The sequence below is a fragment of the Macrobrachium nipponense genome, chromosome 26 (genome assembly GCF_015104395.2).
Source record: "Macrobrachium nipponense isolate FS-2020 chromosome 26, ASM1510439v2, whole genome shotgun sequence".
Lineage (NCBI taxonomy): Eukaryota > Metazoa > Arthropoda > Malacostraca > Decapoda > Palaemonidae > Macrobrachium > Macrobrachium nipponense.
In genome coordinates, this window is record NC_087215.1 from 31,964,165 (window position 1) to 31,981,092 (window position 16,928).

Consider the following 16,928-nt stretch of genomic DNA (forward strand, 5'->3'; position numbering starts at 1 on the left):
AAAAATATGTCTTGAAATTGAAAACCAATGAGTAGTTAAGGAAGAGATTTTAATAAAAACTGAATTCTAAAACTCTTGGATTTAAAAATCAAGTCTTCAAAAAAGCTAAAAAGATCCTGAAATGGAGGAAAACACTTATCCCAACACTGATATTTAAAGAAATCTAAAAAAAAACTTTTAAAATCTTGTTGTAAAGGAAGGAATATGAACTCAGTTTTTAACAGAGTCATGTTCTTAAAAACATTCTACCATTAAGGGTCACAAAATATACATATGCCCTCATTTTTTTGACAATATAGAAATTTTTCTCTCTAACTCTTTCCTTTTTTTGAAAAATATACTCTTTTTACTAGGTCAGCCAATTGGTTCTAAGCCACAAGGAATATACTGCATTTGAAATTGCCCAATTAAAAGGTGTACTAACTTGAGTAGGATAAAGTTCTAGTAACCTCGTCAAAAAAAAAATATATAATATATATATATATATATATTTTATATATATATATATATTATATATATATATATATATAATATAGTAATATATATATATATAATATATATAATATATATACTGTATGTATATACTATATATTACTATATCATATATATATATATATATATATATATATATATATGTATATATATATATATCATATAGACTCGCATAACACGCGATCTCACATATCATGCGACCCCAAAATTTTTACCCTCAAAAAATTATTTTATCATGTATCTCATGTATCATGTGATTTAAATTTACGAGACCAAAATTTAACAATAGGCTAACCTCTTTTCCTCCTCTTTATCTATTCCATTTATCTATTCCATTGAAAAGCGGCTAGAACACCCTTAATTTCTGCCGTTGTCATAGGGTTGTCCTCCTCCTCCTCGCCGCTGCTAGAGAACTCCTCTTGAACGATGTTATGTTGCATGGCCTCCAACTCCTTCAGGTCATCCGTCGTAAGCTCCTCTTGGTGCTCCTCGAGAAGGTCGTTGATGTCGTCCTCGTCAACAACCAGCCCCATGGACTTGCTGTCAAGATCTGGTTGCAAAACAGTTTCAGGATCATCAACTGTTTCTGAATCTGCAGCACCAGCTTCGCCCACGTCGAATCCCTCGAAGTCTCAGGTGGATACGGCATCAGGCCAGAGTTTCCTCCACGAGGAATTCAAGGTTCGCCTCGAAACCTCCTGCCAAGCTTGGGCGATGAGTCAGATGCATATGACGATGTCGAAATGCTCCTTCCAAAATTGACGCAAGGTGAGGTTTGTGGTATCGGTGATGTCGAAACATCTCTTGAAAAGATGTTTCGCATACAGCTTCTTAAAGTTCGATATCACTTGCTGGTCCATTGGCTGGAGGAGAGGGGTGGTGTTAGGTGGAAGATAAAGAACCTTGATGAAGGAATACTCCGCTAGGATATCTTCCTCGAGGCCAGGAGGGTAAGGAGGGGCATTGTCCAACACCAGCAGACATTTCAGAGGGAGGCGCTTCTCTTCCAAGAATTTCTTCACTGTCGGGCTGAAACACAGATTTACCCACTCCGTGAACAAAAGCCTCGTTACCCAGGCTTTTGCATTAGCCCTCCACATCACTGGAAGCTTCTCCTTAAGCACTTTGTGGGCCTTGAAGGCTCGAGGAGTCTCCGAATGATAGACCAGTAGGGGCTTCACCTTGCAATCCCCACTGGCGTTTGAACAAAGTGCGAGCGTAAGCCTGTCTTTCATAGGCTTATGCCCGGGTAGCTTCTTCTCTTCCTACATGATGTACGTCCGACGAGGCATTTTTTTCCAAAAAAGGCCAGTCTCATCACAGTTGAAGACTTGCTGAGAACTGTAGCCTTCCTTGGTCATCATATCGTTGAACATCTTTTTAAAGGCTTTGGCCGCTTTCGTGTCCAAGCTGGCAGTCTCCCCCATGCCGCACCACCGAATGGATGCCAGTCCGTTTACGGAATTTCTCGAACCACCCATGCGAAGCCTTGAACTCTGGGGTTGGTGTTGATGTCCCTTCTCCTCCGACGTCTTCGGCCTGGGCAATCAAATCGCTGAAAATAGCGCTGGCCTTGTGGCAGATTGCCGTCTCCGTTATCGTATCGCCAGCGTTTTCTTTGTCTTTTATCCAGACAAGAAGCAGCCGTTCCATCTCGTCGTGCACATGGCTCCTCTTGCTGGACAAAATAGTGATGCCCTTGGAAGGTGTAGCTGCTTTGATGACATCCTTCTGCATAAGGATGGTGCCTATTGTCGACGGATTTCGGCCGTATTCCTTGGCGATCACACTCAATCGCATACCAGCTTCATATTTCTTGATAATCTCCATCTTTGTCTCCAAAGAGAGCATTCTCTTCTTTCCGTGAATTTCAACTTTCTTAGGACCCATGACTACTATATACTGTACGTAATTTATGTATAAGTGGAGTAAAGTTCTCACACAACACGATAAAGTACGTATACTGCAACGATATCACTAACGAATTTACGTTAATAAACGAAATCGTTAGAACGAACGAATACCGCGTGTGTACGATAACGATGCCGGGACGAGTGGCCGAGGCATGCTGCTACGTAGTAGATGCATGATGGGAAGGATGCTGACCAATAGGAGAGAAGGATCTCATGGCGGTGACTAGCATCAGGAACCAATGGGAGAGCAGGAGGATGGTGGCGAGTCTACTCAGTTGGCGGCGTGTGAGTTTCAAAATTGTTATCGGTGGTCCGGGCGAACCTCGGACTTTACAGCAACGACCTTTCGTGTCTTGAAAAATTTTCTTATGTAGAGCCGTAAAATTTTTCGTGTTAGCTTTCGTATCTTGAGTCTTTCGTAAGTTGAGCCTTTCGTATCTCAAGGTACCACTGTACGTATATATAATAAAAAGAGTAAAGTTTAAGATGTTGCACAGACAGGTAAGAAGAAAAAACTTACATCATCTGGGGTTGAGAGGTCATATAATTTGAGGGAGACAATATCATGGGCGTCACTTAGGTCACCTGTAGCAGCAGACACACCAAAGTAATATCCAGTTGGCAAGAAAACACCATTTACCGTGAAGCAATCCTTGTATGCCATCTTGTTGTCTATATCAACTGACACTGTAACAAGAAACACAGCAACAATCAGTCCATTGGCTACTACCCAAAAGGTAGGCGCTATGTACGTATAAAATTTATCATAAAACACTAAATAGCAAATTTTAAAAAAATAATTTGTATTTTCCTAGGTATACTACAAACCAGAGCATTATATAAAGATACCAACCTATTTATGAACGAACATTCAAGTTATGAACAGACTGGGGTTACAAGTTCAAATTTTGCTCTGCGTGCCTACTCTCCAGGTAAGAATTTTTGCAAAGAACAGACCATGAAGATGTAGAACCTGTTCTTGTAACTCCTTCCCTAATTATTCTGAGTATTCTTGTTATTAACTACCACCATGTATTCTTCTTACAATCATGAGAATACTTGTTAATACTTGTAAAATATTCCTACTTACTATTTCTTTCTTCCTGATTTAACTTAGTCTGTGATGAATTCCCATTTTCTATACTATTTAGTATGCATCTTTGTCAATTGATGGAATTGTGCATTGTTTACCTAATGAACTTCCTATGTCAGATGTTACTGCTGTGGAATTCTCTCCAAGAATGGAAAAAACGCTAATTTTAAATGTTGCTTGAATCTAAATTTTGTCTTTTTACCTTTCTAGCATTCAAATATAGTGAAAATAGTAAAATCAATAACTCCCGAGTTAACCTGGGAATGTAAACCTAAAAAAAAAATTATGGGCTACATATTAAAAACTATCTTACAAACAATTCAAGAAATGAACAGCCATCCAGAATGTAACTTGTTCATAAGTAGGGTGGTGACTGTATAGGAGTATCCTTCAACGCAAGTTGGGATCGGTTGCTGAAAACTTGGTATTAGGGTATGAATAAGGGGAAATAGAGGGCGAGTGGAGGAGTATTTCTCACTCGCCAACTGTCACACTCACTTTTCTTTCAGCTGCAGGGGCAGCTGAGGTGGGATTAAAGCAAATATATAAAGGGCTCTGGTTTGCATACACAGAAAAAAATATCACTTCAAAATTTTTTTTATCTATTCCTATGGAAATACAAACCATCAGAGAATTACTTCTCAGGAGGGAGGTCAGTGATTATATGTTGTATAATTGTTATTGGTATTTTATGCATTGTTGAAATATGGTGGGTGTCCTATATATGGGCAGCATATGGTTGATTCTGGAAGGTGCCTGTTGATGTATTTAAGTTGTGTTGTGACGTCATAGGCTGTGATGTCAGGGGAGATGTAAACAATAACACGGGGCAGTAGGAGACACGTGCGTTTGCTGGTTGTTTGGTATGGAAGAGCTCTCTGTCTGGTAGGAGTTTTTGGGTCGTAAGTCTTGTTGTGGTGTTGATCTAAGGTGATTTCTGGAGTATACGGGAGTTGGAGAACGCATACAGGTGGGTAGATTATTCATTTGTGTAAAAAAAACAAAAGTTAGGCTAGGCTAAAATTCAAACTGGTAGCAGAGCGTGGTTGATCAAAGATGCCTGGATCTGACAGTGAACAAAGGGAGACTAGATGGAGAAGGGAATGTCCGAGGTTTAGCGGGATACAAGAAGAGTACAAAGAATGGAAAAGTCAAGTCAAAGATTGGCTATTGTTGTAAGGAGAAGATACAAAATACCCGGCGATAGAAATGAGAATGAGCTTAAAAGGGAAAGCCCGAGAACTAATGGAAGGATTAGATAAGAGATAAACTTAGGGGTACAGAGGGTCCAAAGATAATCCTAGACAAACTACATAAAGCCTATCTAAAAGACTCGGTAATGGAGAATTACAGCAGAATAAAAAGATACAGTTTAATAAGAAGAGAATCTAGTGAAAAGATGGCGGACTATTTAATTAGATACAAGAAGGCAATATCTGTGTGTGAAAAAGCAATGGGAAAGGCAGGCTTGAAGGGGAAGTCAAGGGATATCATGTAATAGGGCAGCAAATCTCAAGGAAAATAAAAAACAAAAGGTACTATCGGCTTGTGAGCAAGAAAAGTAGAGTACGAAACAGTGTTGCAAACAATGAAAAGACTTTTTGAGGGATTAGGGACTAAAGAGGAACGGAAATGGTGGGGGTCGTCAGAAGGCAATGCCAGTTCTGGGAGAGGGAGGGAAAACCAGAGATATCGGGGAAGATGGAACCGAGGTAGGGGTGGAAGAAATCCTATAAACAAAGAAGGGAACGTAATAGTATGTGCAATATGCAGCTCAGAATGGCATCGGGCAAGGGACTGTCCTCAGAATTTTCAAAATAGGAAGAAAACTGAAACAAAACTAGAAGAAAATAAGCTGAAAACAGAAACTGGGACAGAAGAAGAAGAGGTTTATGCAGAAGTTAATAAAATAGTGGAAGAGTCGTGGGAGGTGGTTGATGCAATTTTGGACACAGTGTAAATCAACAGTTTGCGGGGAATTATGACTAGCACGTATTGTCATGGATCTGAGCCAGGAAGAGTTGAGGAGAATGAGGGACACTAGGTCAGTCTACTAAAGTGTTTAATTTTGGTGAGACATCTTATAAGTCCAAAGGAACAATAGAAATACCGGTGATAATAAAAAACAAAAAGTTTTATTTGAAGACAGAAATTCTGCAGGGTGATATACCCTGGCTGATAGGTAAGCAAACCATGAGCAAAATGGTATGACCCTAAATTTGAAAGAAAACTGTGTCATAATAGAAGTATTAGGGGGAATGAAAGTAGAGTTAAGAGAAGACGAACAGGGTCATTTAAAAGTACTATAAGGAGGAGGAAGGTAGAAGAATTATTGCTGGAGGGTTGGAAGGGAAAGAATCTGAGGGAAATTAAGAACACAATGAAGAAATTACATTTAGTTTGGTCACGGAAGTGGAGATAAAAATATGAAAGCTAACAGAGGAAGCACAATGGAGTAATCGGTTAATCAAAAAAGAAGAGGAGGAAATAAGGAAGTTACTATCAGAACTGATTGAAAATTGTGAGGTTTGTAAACGATACAAAAGAAACCCTGCCAAACCAGTAGTAGGCTTTTCTTGGAGTAAAACGTTTAATGAAGTTGTAGCGATGGATATGGGAGAGAGAGAAGAGAGGAAGTTCTTGGTAATAGTGGATATGGCAACGAGGTATTGTCAGGCCTGTTGGATAAAAGATAAGAAACCGAAAACTGTAATAAAGACACTTTTTGAGTGCTGGTTTGCTATATTTGGAGCGCCCTCCAAAATATTGTCAGACAATGGGGGAGAATTTCAAAATGAAAAAGTAAGGAGGATGGCAGAAAGATGGAATGTTATAGTATTAGCCACAGCATCAGAATCTCAGGGGAGCAGCGGATTATGTGAAAAGACTGAAGGCATGATCAAGGGAAGTGTAAGAAAGATGATGGAGGAGGAGGAAGTAGATTGGTCCATAGCATTGAAATGGGTAATGAGTGCTGGGAACTGCTTAATGAATAATGGAGGTTTCTCTCCCAACCAATTAGTATTTGGAAAAAACCTTTTACTGCCTAACCTAATGGAAGAAAGTTCAAGTCCTGCAAGCAGAGAAAAAGGGATGAAAGAGGGTATGGTAAGGGACGCACTGAATGCAATGCACAAGGCCAGAAAACCATTTATTAAAAAAAAAAAAAAAAAAAAAAAAAAAAAAAAAAAAAAAAAAAAAAAAAAAAAAAAAAAAAAGTCGTAATAAAATAATAATAGTGTCAAACAAAAATGAGGCATTCTATAAGAGGGAAAATGAAAATGAATGGAGAAGACCTGCTCAGGTAGTGGGGATGTGAGTCTGGGGAAAACAAGAATAGTCAAACATGGGGTGGATTTCTGGGAGGCTCAGTTCGTTTATTGTCGCTGCGCGAAATATCCTTTAATCCATTATTTCTAAGGTAAATGTACTAACACATACCAGAGAATAAATAAAATAAAGAAAAGGTCAGTACAACTGACTCGCTCACCCTCCAAGAGGGTGTCCGGTATGAACACTATGGCGAGTTGAGACCACTACCACGAACCGCTTGCCAATAGAAATCTCCCACTACAAAATCCCCACAAGAGGGGAGCCGAACCCACATATGTGGGCAGCAACTACTACTACTCCATCCATGCTGCCGACTGCTGCGCCTCTGGTGGTCATCCTTTCAGTTAGCCGCACAGCGTATACACGTGCCCTTTTTTGCTCTGTGTTTTTTGTGCCCTTTTTTACTGGATTTATCATCATGGAGCGTACAGCCATTGCAGCAGCTAAGTAAGTAATCAGTATTTATTGCTATTGGTTTTTTTTCCGGCCTTGAGTCAGTATTTGCCGTTTTTTTAGGTATAAATACGAGCTCTAGGTCGGAGCATGGCAGCATGGTTTCTGCTCGTGGCGGGTTCGTTCTTGGTCTTCCATACCCAGAACCTTCCCTTACTTATTACGCTCTATTATTTGTTATCCTATTTATTTTAAGGGTACAGCCTACGGGGGATATGTCATGCATGCATGTCTTTTCACCTTGCGTAGGCATCTTCCATCCAGACCCTAGCACAGCTCTTAGTATCGGCCCCGGCTAGCTTTGAGTGGTAGACTTTCTTTCGGTTTAGTCGTACACTCCTGGATTTTTTCTCCTATGGTTTTATTTCTTGCTTTATTAGTGATTTTGTTTATCATATTATGTTTACGTTAGTGTACGGCGTCTGGCTTCACCTAGCTAGGTTATGTCCATGATTCATGTGCTTCCGCTCTTCAGTTCGGTTGCTTCTCTATAGCATCTCTCTGATCAGTCGGTTGTGTATCCTAGGCTTTATTGTTTCATTATATCTCTTGTTACCGCTCCGTGGTCACTACGTAATCACGGAGCAGCCAGACGCCTGTCCAGTCATCTTCCCTCCTCCCGCTCTCCATAGGGGCCCGGGGGGGGTTGGTCTGCCCACGCTCGCTCTACATACCCGAGCCTGCCTCCCTCCCCCTCCCCCCTAGGCGGAGGGAGTAGGGGGACGGTGCAGACCAGACTGGACTACTCGACCTCCAGCCTCTCGGTTCGCTCACGGTGCAAAAAGGGGGTGGGGTGGGGGGACTGGCCTTTCCCCCCCCTGAACCTCGTTTCTTTTTTTTTTTTTACTCCGTCGCTCCGTTGCTAGCTCGAGTCTGTTTGCCCTCTCGCCCTTTCCCACCTTACTGGGGCTCTTTATCTACCGGAGCTCCGGCATCCACGTGGAAAGGTGCTAGTTCACCCTGACGGGCGGACTGCGGCATACAGTTGGTCTCCACTAACCACTCCGTCGCGCTGATATCGCGTCACGCTCCGCCACGCACCGGACTTAGTCCGGTACGTCCCATGTTTTTAGGTTTAAGTTTAGTTTTAATTTAAACTATATTAAGTTTAATTTAAGCTACATTAAACCTCCCCTCCTTTGCATGATCACACCGGATCTCTCCGTTGTTATAGCCTATTCAGGCGATAAGGGAGGGGTTATGCCCAAAATTTTTTTCGCGCTCCGGCATGCAACGGAGTTCTTTTAACCTTTAGCCTGTAAGTGATATCTTTTAGGATGCTCATGTGTCTTTTCACTTACAGACCACCAACTGTGAGCATCCGGGATGCAATGCCATGCTCCAGGACCCCTGTGGGCATGAAGTCTGCCGGTCCCATGCTCCATGCGCGACTCCGCACGGGAACCTCCAAGTCTGGTATCACGAGACCTGCACAATTTGCTATGATCTGGTGAGCCAGCTCTTAGGACGTGTAAGTATTTCCAACTCCGTTTAGGTCCAATCCTCGACAAAACTTTAATAGTTTCTTGAACGTTTAATTTTGTAAACCTTCTAATCTTAAAAATCTTAAATGGATTTTATTAGTGGGATCTCGCATCCCTCTTAAATTTTTAAGCTAACCTTGTACTTAGGTTTTAATTTTAAGTTTAATCTTAAAAACTAACAAGTACCCTCTCTTCCAGGCTCCGGCTGTTAGAGACACCGCACTGGCTACCCTGCGGGCCTGGGTCGGAGGGTTTGGGAAGAACGCCGCCAAGGGTCAGCTCTACATACTTGAAAAGAAGTTGGCGGTCCTGATCTTCCCCGGCGGCAAGTCAACGGGCTACGTCGACCCAGCAGAGGCGGGCCCGACTATTGCGCTGATCCAACAGCAGCTCGCCGCTTCGTTGACTGATCCAGGCCAGGACATCTCGTCGGAAGTCGCGACGCTAGATTTAAACATTGAACCCATGGTAGGTGTTGACGACCTGTTGGTCGAGGTGAGTACGTTGGACGCCCAAGGGCTTCCCTTGGGCGCCACTGGATCTTCTACTCCTGCACAATCTCCAGCTTCCTTCCAAGGCTTTACAGGAGCCGAGCTTTATACTTCTCCTGATGCTTCTGTTAAACCTAAGGTTAAAGGACAGGCGGTTAAAACCTTGAGTAAGACGTCGTCGTCGTCTAAAAAGACGTCGTCGGCGTCATCATCTCGCAAGTCTCCGGCTACAAACCCCGGAGCAGAGAGGTCTAGAGCTTCTGGGTCCGGCTCCAAATCCTCAAGGAGTAGATCCTCCAAGGAGAGATCACACACTCCAGCGGAGTCAACCGTTCCTTCACTTCCTTTGGTTCCTGTTCAGAGCTACCCATCCACCTCCGCAACAGCTCCGGCTTTGGATCCCAATGCTGGCCTGTTGCAACACATGGGGGATCTGGTTGGGTCTCTCAAGAACAGTATGGAACAGATGTTCTCCCGGTTGTCTGATAGGATCAACTCCCAGGACAACATTATCGCCGGACTGAGCCAAGCTCCGCTAGCTTCTCCCCCACCTCTCGGCACAGGGATACCTCAGTTGCCACCATATGACTCTCTGCCTCCGTTCAGCATGAACAATCCCTGGAGAGTAGCGTCATACGCCCCCTTCCAAGACGGGCTTATCTCTATCCCGGAATGTGGAACTCGAAGGATTGAGGACTTCGAGTTCTACCCGGAAGATCTCCAACCTCCGTTCATCGGCTACGCCAGGCTCACCGCCGCTGCCATGACGCGAGATGATAAGGTCCCTAAAGAGACAGTCCTCTATTCACGGGACCAGGCTCAAAGAGAATGGCTCAGGTGCTTAGAGGACATGGACTGTTCAAACACGAAGATACAGCCGTTAAGAGTCCATTTACAATCTTCACAATGGAAGAGGGTACTCCGCTTCCTTTCCTGATGAAGATTGCTACGGTCACTATCCCAGCGGCCCAGAAGGGGGACTCGTTACCGCAGCTAAAGGAAGCGGACCCTACATCTCCTTTACTTCCCTCAACCGGAGATTTGTGGGAAGACCTGCCCAACACTTTTTCTGCGGGCAAACTCAAACCGGACTGTGCTATGGAGCAGTTTGGTGAGAAGCTGCCTAGACTCCCCAGATACCTCATTTCAGGCAGAGTTTGATGCCAAGTCTAGGCTGGCCAGGTCTCTCAATACCATGGCCATGACGGAGGTGGCTACCATTTCTTATGGTTCCGAGCCACTGTTCAAGCTAATCACCCAAGTCACTGACTCAAACGGTTTGCAAGTCTGACTTGTTCGAGTTCGCCACAGCCAGAACAAACTGTCCGGAAACATGTCCTCCTAGAAGCAACTATTCGGCATGAACCGATAAGTTGCTTTCATCAAACAACCTCTGGGAGCAGACCTCTTCCCAGATGCAATGGTAAAGGAGGTCCAAGCAGAGGATACGAGGCTTAACCAAAGCCTTAAGGATCGTTGGGGTCTCACGGCAAAGAGACGCCAAGATCAGCTGTCAGGGGTAAGGCTCAGAAGAAACCCAGACGTTTTCAGCCTTACCAAAAGAAACAGCCACGGTTTGCCCAGCCTTTTTGGTTTCGGCCGTTCCGTTGGTGCAGGCAGCCCAACCCTCTACCTCCCCAAGGCTCAATCACAGCCTATGATGTTGGATTTCTCCCCAGCCTCACCCTCCACCTCTTACGCTGTCTCCCCAGCCTTCAACCAAGTGTTCGAAGGCCAGGCCTTTCAGAAGTATGACCGCTCTGGTAAGGGAGGCAGAGGTAAGCGATCCTTTCGTCGGAGAGAGGATCGGGAGGGTCCCCTTAATAGAGGAAAGCACTTCAGGGAGGCCGCGGAGGCTACCAACACCAATGAGGACTTCCAGTAGGAGGGAGGCTGTTTCTCTTCCGCCACCGGTTGGGGATTCAGCAAATGGGCACAAAGCTTGTGTCGAAAGGCCTGGGTTGGACTTGGGTGGCGAATCCGCCCCCACCCAGACCTTTCCGCCAACTTCCATCCAAAGAATTGACGGAGTATGCGGAGGACCTCCTTCAGAAAGGAGCAATAGCGAGAGTCAACAGATTAAAGTTTCAAGGGCGCTTATTCAGCGTTCCAAAGAAAGGCTCACAAAAAAAGAAGGGTAATCTTAGACTTGTCCCGCTTAAACTTGGCCATTCGCTGCGACAAGTTCAAGATGCTCACCATCTCGCAGGTGCGGACCTTACTTCCCGTGGGCCGTCACCACCTCTATCGATCTTACAGACGCATACTACATATCCCTATTGCAAGACACTTTCTCCCGATCTGGGCTTCAAGATAGGAGAGCAGGCATTCTCCTTCAAAGGTAGTTCCCTTCGGCCCTCAAGTAGCACCCAGGGTGTTCACGAAGTTGGCGGAAGTGGTCGTCCAACAACTAAGATCGCAAGGATTATGGTAGTAGCGTATCTCGACGATTGGCTAATTTGGGCTCCAACAGTCGAGGAATGCCACAAAGCAACACTGGAAGTAATCCGGTTCCTGGAAATATCTAGGCCTTCAAGATAAAACAGGACCAAATCAAGACTCACTCCGGAGTCAAACTTCAGTGGCTGGGCATCAGTGGAATCTATCCTCCCATACTCTGTCGATTCCATCAGCCAAGAGGAAAGAAATAGCGAAGTCAGTAAAGCAATTTCTAGGACACAAACTTGCATCAAGGAGAACCCAGGAAAGGATTCTGGGTTCACTCCAGTTTGCATCAGTGACAAACATCTTGATGAAAGCCAAACTGAAAGACTTAACCAGAATCTGGCGCTCACGAGCAAATGTCAGGTCCAGGGACAAATTATCCTCAGTATCCTCAGATTCTACGGAATCGTCTACGCCCTTGGTCAAAAGTCAAGAACTTGTCAATATCAGTACCCCTTCAGTTTCCTCCTCCCAGGGGATTACCATCCACACAGACGCTTCTGTTAAGCGTTGGGGAGGATATTCCTCAGTTCAAGAAGGTTCAAGGGACCTGGTCACCCCAGTTCCGTCAGCTTCATATAAACGTACTGGAAGCCATGGCAGTGTTCTTGACTCTAAAAATAAAAGGTTACGTCCGCCAAAGAACTCCCACATAAGCTAGTCTTTATACCCAGCGCAGTGGTAGTCCCATTGGTATAAACATGGGGAGGGCTCCAAATCACGTCATCTAAATCATGTCATGGTAGCCATCTTCTCCCTGGCGGACAAGTTCAGTTGGCTTCTCCTCCACCCATATAGCTGGAGTGAGAAAAAACGTCATAGCAGATGCCCTATCCCGATAAGTTCACTCTGGAGCGGGAAGGGTAACTGGACAACAGTTCGTTCCAATGGATTCTTCAGAGAGTTCCAGGTCTACAAGTGGATCTCTTTCGCATCTCAAGCGAACCAAACAAACTCCCATTTTGTTTGGTGGCCCCCAACCTGGACCCTCTGGCCTATGGCCCCACGGAACGTGCCCTGGCCCCTCGAAACGTGGAAACAACTGGGCAGAATATTTATGTCTTCCCTCCAGTGAATCTTCTCCTGAAGGTACTGAACAAACTCAGGACATTCAAGGGTCAAGTGGCTCTAGTAGCCCCAGACTGGCCGAAAAGAGCAATTGGTACCCCCTAATTTCTGAACTGGGTCTTCGTCCTCTTCGAATTCCCAATCCCAGGCTCTCCCAGTCAGTACAAACGAAGACTGTGTTCGCTTCCTCAGGAATTCTCAAAACCCTAACTTTATGGATTTCATGAAGTTTGTAGCTAAAAGAGATGCGAATATTGATCCTCAAAATATTCTCTTCTTGGAATCTGATAAAAGAGATTCAACTTTGAGACAGTATGATGCTGTTTCAGTCAAAAAGTTAGCAAACTTTCCTGAGAGAATCAGATATTAGAATCATGACAATCAATTCAGCTATATCCTTTTTCAGGTCTTTATTTGAAAAAAGGCTTAGCAGCTAGCACTATTACGACAAACAAGTCAGCCTTGAAAAAGATTTTTCAATTTGGTTTCAATATAGACTTGACAGACTCCTACTTCTCGTCTATTCCCAAGGCTTGTGCTAGACTTAGACCTTCGGTTAGGCCTACGTCAGTATCGTGGTTCTTAAATGATGTTCTAAAGCTGGCTTCAGAAACTGATAATGACACATGTTCATTTATAATGCTCTTAAGAAAAACTCTATTTTTATTAAGCTTGGCTTCAGGAGCTAGAATTTCAGAACTGTCGGCATTATCCAGGGATCCGGATCATGTTGAATTTCTTCCCACAGGGGAAGTGCTACTTTCTCCGGAACGTAGTTTTATAGCAAAGAATGAAGATCCTTTGATGAGGTGGGAACCATGAAGGTTGTACCCCTTCCACAAGATATTTCTCTTTGCCCAGTATCGACCTTACGAGCCTTCTGTCCAGGACCTCCTCATCCTCATCGGGTCCTCTCTTTAAGAGAGAAAAAGGTGGTACTTTATCTTTATTAAAGGCATCAGGGACAGATCCTGTACTTTATTAAGCAAGCCAATCCTGACTCCTTCCCTAAAGCACATGATGTCAGGGCAGTAGCCACCTCAATTAACTATTTCCAGCATATGAATTTCGATGACTTGAAAAAATATACTGGATGAAATCGCCGACAGTATTTAAACGTCATTACTTAAAGTCCTTGGAAGCTCTGAAAATTTTCAGCAGTTGCGGCGGGGTAACATAGTTTCCCCCGACTCTGCTTAATCTTTAGTAGAAGATCCAGTCCTCCTTTCTACCTGCCTCACCCAACAGTTGTCTCTACCTGCCATGTTCATCTACGTTTACCTTGAGTCCTTAGCTGTCTCTTATTGATGATATAGGGGTTTTGGGTGCCCCTTTTATTTTTTTGCTAGGGTCCACTCACAATTTGATTGTTGTATAATGGATCTCTTGGATTGTGATTCCCCTTTTTTTATTTTTTATGCTAAGGGGAAACCATAAGTATTTACAATGGTTACGGGTTTTGTATATTAAGTCATATTAACATTCCCTTTTATATTATTATTGAAGTTTGTTCTATTCAAGTTATTGTTATAATTGCTTTGAGTTCTTTGTACATATCTATACACAGATACTGTTTTCAACATATATTCCATGTAAGCTGTATATATGTTAAACTTAAGTTAATTTTAAGAAATATTATTAGCATTAAGTTAAATTTAAGTAATATTTCTAACTTTGTATCATTGTGTATATGTATATTTATTAGCAATTATATTTCTTTATTTTATGTTATCTTTTATTTTGAGACCCTTTTTTGTCTATTTGTTTTTATTCTTTACAATCTTGTGCTATTTCTCTGGTACGATTTCGCGCAGCGACACGAACTGAGCCCAGAAAAGGGATTTTGACGTAAGGAAAAATCTATTTCTGGGCGATTGGTTCGTGTCGCCAGCGAAATCCGCCCCTGCCCATCCCATCGCTCAAGATTGTCTGCTAAACTTCAGGATGGCACCAGAGGCGCAGCAGTCGGCAGCATGGGATGGAGTAGTAGTAGTTGCTGCCCACTCTGTGGGTCGGCTCCCCTCTTGTGGGGATTTTGTAGTGGGAGATTTCTATTGGCAAGCGGTTCGTGGTAGTGGTCTCACTCGCCATAGTGTTCATACCGACACCCTCTTGGAGGGTGAGCGAGTCAGTTGTACTGACCTTTTCTTTATTTTATTTATTCTCTGGTATGTGTTAGTACATTTACCTTAGAAATAATGGATTAAAGGATATTTCGCTGGCGACACGAACCAATCGCCCAGAAATAGATTTTTCCTTACGTCAAAATCCCTTTTTTAAGAGAAGTAGCTAGGATACACGTAACTAGGATTCAACGATGATCACCAGATACAGAAGTGATATCTGCTAGAATAGATAAATCCCATGGTGTGAAAGGTAGATCAGATGGCCCAAATGAAGGGAATGTAGATTGGCAAGAAGGAGAGGAGATACTAGTAGGTGGGAGAAGGAATGCAGACACAGAAGAGACTATAGAAAGAGAGGTGGTAGGGGAAACAGTGGAAGATAACGGGCAAAGTGGGTCAATAGAAGGCGAGTTAATGGAAGAGATACCAAATTCAAAAAGGGAAACAGAATTAGAGCTATAAACAACGATACAAGAAAAGTAGAAGAATGGACTATATTAGGTCTTGCAGGAAAAAGATCCAGCCAAGCATGGGCTGATTTGTACAATGTACAAAACTCACAGTCAGGTGACAAAGGGTGGGTTAACTTGAGGGATTATGGTCAGGTAGAAAAAATTGAAGATGAAGAGGAGGTGTTGCTGGGATTTGAAAATAGAAGCATAATGAAAGCTAAAGAAAAAGAACTTCAAAATTGGAGAGATAACCAGGTATATGAGGAGTTAAATGATGTTGGACAAAAAGCCATATCTACAAGATGGATAGTAACTGAAAAGATAAAAGGGGGGGAAAGGATATGCAAAGCAAGATTGGTAGCTAGAGGGTTTGAAGAAGAGATGGTAGAGAGGGAAAAGGACGCTCCCACATGCAATGCTGAAATTTCAAAATTCTGTTTAACCATACTAAAGGTGAAAAATTGGAATTGTTATACATTGGATGTCAAAACTGCATATTTACAAGGTGACAAGATACAAAGAGAAGTGTATTTAAAGCCACCTAGGGAAGATGGTTGGAGGGGATTAAGGAAGTTGAAGAAAACCGTCTACGGGCTCAAGGATGCAGCAAAAGCATGGTATTGTAAAGTGGTGAAAGTAGTGAAGAAGCTTCAAGGTGAGAGAAGTAGACTAGAGCTTAATATATTCTTTTGGAAAAAAGACAATAAATTGAATGGCATTTTGTGTACACACATAGATGATTTTTGCTACGGAGGAACTGAAGGATTCTTAAAGGAAACGATTGGGAAATTGAAAGGGAAATTGCAAGTAGGAGAACAGAGTAAAAGGTTCAAGCATATAGGAGTAGTAATAGAGCAGAAGAAGAGCAGATTTTCCCTTAATCAGTGGCAGTATATATAAATTCTATAAGAGAACCCGAGGCTAGAAGATATACGGGTAATAGAGTGCTAGAACAAAAGGAGTTAACTGAGTATAGATCAGTGGCAGGGCAGCTGAATTGGGTATCAATACATACCATGCCAGAGATATCATATGATGTTAGCGAATTAAGTAAAGCATTTAAAGAAGGAACGACTCAGGATATGAAGCAGCTTATTAAAATTGTGAGAAAAACTAAGAGCATGATGGGCAAAGTTACAATAAGTGAGATGGAAGAAGAAAGGATCTATTGGGAAGCCTATGCAGATGCTTCATTTGGAAACATAGAAGATGGCCATACTCAACTGGGTTATATTATTTCCTTGACAGATGGGAAGAGGAGAAGTCCCATATGGTGGAAGTCTAGGAAATCCAGGAGAGTGGCAAAATCCATCATTGAGGCCGAAGCCCTGAGTGTTGGGGAAGCAATAGAAGGATTGACATATTTCATGCATTTGTGGAAAGAGGTAGTAGGAGGGAGAAATTTAGAAGCTTTGGTTAACACTGATAGTAAAACACTAATGACCGCCATCAAATCGAGCACTGGTGTAAGTAGCAAGAGATTAAAAATAGATATTGCAGCAATAAGGGAAACCATAGAATCGGGGGAAATAAAGGAGGTGAGATGGATAAAAGGAAAGGAGCAAGTGGCTGATGTAT

At 43.0% G+C, this 16,928-nt stretch overlaps 1 protein-coding gene across 5 annotated transcripts in view; it reads right to left on the bottom strand.

Moving 5' to 3' along the window:
* The window catches only part of LOC135200157 (VIP36-like protein), a 139,880-nt gene that overhangs the window by 7,643 nt on the left and 115,309 nt on the right, over positions 1-16,928 (bottom strand). For all 5 annotated transcript variants that reach the window (XM_064228509.1, XM_064228510.1, XM_064228507.1 and 2 more), the window contains exon 5: positions 2,926-3,092. In XM_064228509.1, the coding sequence (XP_064084579.1) occupies positions 2,926-3,092 (167 nt within the window). The remainder of the gene's footprint in view (positions 1-2,925; positions 3,093-16,928) is intronic.